The following is a 3741-nucleotide window of genomic DNA, read 5'->3' as shown; positions in this document are numbered from 1 at the left end:
ATATCCTGGAGGCTAAAACTGACAGAGGAGCCAAGAGGCTCTTCACTTGGTTCCCAAAGTAGCCTCTAAAGAGCTTTAAATGATGTAATATATAGGAAGAGGTGAACTTAACACAGGTCCAAATTTTACTTGATCTGAAACACTCCTCAGAAAACTACAAGCAAAAGATGTATGAAAAATAATACCATAGTAATAAAACTAGATATAAAAATGGGGCTCCAATCATTGACTTCCTGCTAGAAGTTTCCAGCTAAACTAGTAGCCACCACTGTTAGGTTTTAATGAGTCTAGAAAGTTACAGTGGCAACTATAGGCACTCAGCAAGAGTCCTTAAATTCCATAGCTAAAATTGTCCTTCAAAACGACCAGACTCTCCATCTTCTTACAGCAAAAAGTGTAGGGATTTGGGCACTAATAAAGGAAATTTGTTCTCTTTAGATAAATTATTCAGATCAGATGAAAAAAACCTTAAAAGAATTATTGTATTTATAGATAAACTTCATCAGGAGATAGGTCTAGGAGACAGCTGGTTACAGTTGTTATTCCAGCCCCTTAAGAGTAGTTCTGATGTGGCTCCTTACCCCAAGCTGCCTTTCCATTCTAATGCTTATGGTTGGGTTGTATGTGCTTTAATCTCTTGTTTAAAGTTGTTTATTCTTGCCTAGAGGCTGCCAAACTCCAAGTGATCATGCAGATAAAATCCATGACAAATGTACCACGCTCCTTTTATGGACACTCACCAGCTTGCTCTTGTAAAGGGAGTTCATATCCATTGCCTGGTAGATTAGCTCCCTGGAGCAGGCCCCTACACTGACCCTTCTCAGCTTGAAGCAGCTAGATTGAAACTATGCCCATTCTCCCCTAACCACAATTAGGGATAGCTCCTCAGAGGGGGAAATATAGGCAGTTAAGTTAGACAGAAATTATTATACAGTGAGAGAGGAATTAGACTCTCTAGGAAATCAAGGAAAAATAAAGACATCAAAATTGTGGCTGGAGGCGCATCTCAAAAAGGCCTGGCCTCATGATAAAGATACAATGGGCAGGCTTTCATACCTTCCTAAAGGACTGACAATAACTTGAAATCCTATTGTAACTACAGCACATGATGCAGTAAGTCCACATATGCATCAGTCACCAGCCTGGGTGACTGGAGCACCTAAACCCATCACTTTCCAAGAATACCTTTTCTTTTTGCACATACCTTTGCCTTGTGACTCACTTCCCAACTGGATCAATATAAGCTAAATGAATGTACTTATAGGTTGATTGTAGTTTGCCCCACACTGTACCCACATGGTAACTATGCTGTATAAATTCCCTTTGAAAAAAATCTCAGTGGCAATCCACTTTCAGGATCCCCCTGTCTCTCAGGAGCTATCTATCAATAAACTTTTCTGATTTTTAGCCTCCACTGTCACTTGGAACTCATTGTTCAATTTCAGTGGACACAAACTCAGGACATCTGATATCTACTAAGTTGGGAGTTAGATTTCTCCTATATCATTCATAATATCAGTTTTGTGGTTCCTTACCAGCAAACACCAAAAGACAGGTTTTGTACAAAAATATACATTTTTATTCAATAGTTATATAATATTTATTTTCACAATAATATTTTAAAAGTGTTTTGAAATTTAAAACAAATATATATTCATTCAAGATCCTTTCAAAGACCTTAATGACATCCTAGGTACAGAATCGGGCTTCACAGAAAGAAAACTATGTTCCCAACTCTAAAAATGCTGCAGCTCACGGAAGATAAAATTATAACATCAATAAGTTAAATAAGATTAATATTCTTTAACACATAATATTTCACATCAATAAAGTTCATACTAACATTAAAAATTATTGAGGAAATACAGTAGTAGACTAATTAGCTAAGGTTCTTGGGGTCTGGGGTTGTGAGGCTGATGTTCAAAGGCACTGAAGTTTTCAGGGCAGTTGAATTCTGTTTCTGCTGGGTTTTCTGGTCCAGTCTGGCAATGTAGTCCTCGACCCAGCTCTGTTTGGGGTCAGCACAGATCTCCCTGTTCATCACAGTCTTGAAGCTGTGGGAGAGAGAAGACAGAGTTAAACCTCTGCAGTCTGAGTGCAGGGCCACAGCCTACTCTGCTCCAACGGGCTGCCATGGGAGGTGAAGGAGGAGGCAGGTGGAAGGAGGGAATATGGAGAAGCTGCTCCACTAGTTTCCCAGCTGAAGCCATCCTGACTTCAGGCTGAGGAGATGGGGAGGGCATGAATGTAAACCCAAATGGAGAATGATGTTGGGAGTCAACCTTTCGTTCTTTGCCTCAGTTTTGGGGAATCCTTGGGCACTGGGTTTGAGGATGTGACTCTGACTCCAAGTTTGTGGGGATGATCTCTTTGCCCCCCAAGGAACAACTTTGGATGGGAGGGCTGGGGTGCTCCACTCACATCACAGCTTCTTGGGGACACCTGCTGCTGGTGATTCTTTCATAGCTCATCACTCTCTTCAGTGGGATCTTTTTGTTAAATGTATAGCAGCAGACTGGGGCGTTAACTCCATCTGGAAAAGAAGTCACAAAGGAAAAGGGTTTTAGGATGGTTCGATGTTTCTGATCTCAGAACAGAAAAGACTCATGAGAAGAAAGTGAAGAGACAGCATGGGTAGAGGTAGAACCTGTGAAACCCTAGTATTTCATGAAAGGTAGAAGATCTTTGATGCATTGATTCATTTTGCCATTCTATAAAATGTGCATGCAATGCTGGCAATAAACAGAGGGTAGGGGAGCTGTTAAAACTAGGTAATTCAGGGGAACGTTATTAGAAGAGGCTACTAATTCAGATTACTAGGGCCAAAGGTCAGCCAGGAATCCTTGCTGTGGGCCTCCTTTTCAACTCCAAAAATCCATGCCTCGTCTGGAGTGTCCCTGATACCTAAAGCATCTGCTGAGCCATTGGCTCTGGAAGCTGGGCTCAGTGAGGCACAGACTAGAGTCTGGGTCTCCTCCCTCCTCCCCGTATCTGGAAATACCCTGCTACCAGATGCCTCTCTCTTTGGTCACCCTGGCCCCCAAGCACTGCTGAAAGCTGCTGCAACAGTAGCTTCTTGATGCTGTGTTTCCACAGCTGGAACCCTGCAAGCAGCTGGATTTGGGGTCCACAGCTGGAATTGCAGCTCTTTGCCCTTGGGTGGCAGTGTGAGCAGGCTCTCTCCTGGTCCTCAGGTGAGCTGCCTCATGTTGGAAGAGCAGCTGCTAAGGTGAGATGAGTGCACCCATGTGCTGTGCTGGCCCGTGGGGACCCAGAGCTGGGTGATGCGCTGCAGGGGGAAGGAGGCAGGGCCTTACCTGGCTGAGCCAGCAGGAGGGTGCTGAAGGTGGCTGCTGTGAGCAGCAGGCCCAGAATGACCGAGGAGACCTGCATGGTGGAGGGTGGGAGCACCAGCTTCAGTTTGAGAGTCGGAGGTTTCTGAGCTGGTCCCAGCTTCTCTGCTCTTCTGGTGGCTCTGTCTCTGCCTTTTATTGAAATCTATGAGGGTGGAGTCAGGCAAGAGGGCTTGGTTTATGGCAGTATCACGATGAATGAATAACGCAGTGGAATCTTGAATCTGCTGAGCAAGTGCAGTATTCTGCAAGGTTTCCAGGAAGTAGAAGAGGGAGGCTTTGCGCCAGAACTTGTCACTTTTTTTCATTCACTCTGGAGACCAAAGGAGCTAGCGGCCCTTCGGGATGGGCGGTGGCTGTATGCCCAGTCTGCCCACAGATATGAAAC

The 3741-nt window shown here is 44.2% G+C and overlaps 1 protein-coding gene across 1 annotated transcript; it reads right to left on the bottom strand.

Moving 5' to 3' along the window:
* Positions 1–1593: 1593 nt before the first annotated feature.
* Positions 1594–3473, bottom strand: LOC102003547 (C-C motif chemokine 2). The gene is made up of 3 exons (XM_005402837.2): positions 3318–3473; positions 2422–2533; positions 1594–2054 (listed from the first exon to the last, which is right to left on the bottom strand). The coding sequence occupies exons 1-3, from the start codon at positions 3391–3393 to the stop codon at positions 1880–1882; spliced, it is 363 nt and encodes a 120-aa protein (XP_005402894.1). The 5' UTR covers positions 3394–3473; the 3' UTR covers positions 1594–1879.
* Positions 3474–3741: the final 268 nt, after the last annotated feature.

The sequence above is a fragment of the Chinchilla lanigera genome, unplaced genomic scaffold (genome assembly GCF_000276665.1).
Source record: "Chinchilla lanigera isolate Chin_1 unplaced genomic scaffold, ChiLan1.0 scaffold00080, whole genome shotgun sequence".
In the NCBI taxonomy this organism is placed as follows: domain Eukaryota; kingdom Metazoa; phylum Chordata; class Mammalia; order Rodentia; family Chinchillidae; genus Chinchilla; species Chinchilla lanigera.
The sequence above is the reverse complement of the archived record's forward strand: the minus strand, read 5'-3'. Positions and strand labels throughout refer to the sequence as shown.

What these genes read in the sequence shown, in the direction of transcription:
- LOC102003547 (XM_005402837.2), bottom strand. Translation starts at nt 3,393, where the DNA reads ATGCAGGTCTCCTCGGTCATTCTGGGCCTGCTGCTCACAGCAGCCACC. An exon ending in CCTCCTGCTGGCTCAGCCAG is followed by an intron (nt 2,534 to 3,317) that starts GTAAGGCCCTGC and finishes CTTCTTTTCCAG; the next exon opens with ATGGAGTTAACGCCCCAGTC. An exon ending in TGTCCCCAAGAAGCTGTGAT is followed by an intron (nt 2,055 to 2,421) that starts GTGAGTGGAGCA and finishes TCTCTCCCACAG; the next exon opens with CTTCAAGACTGTGATGAACA.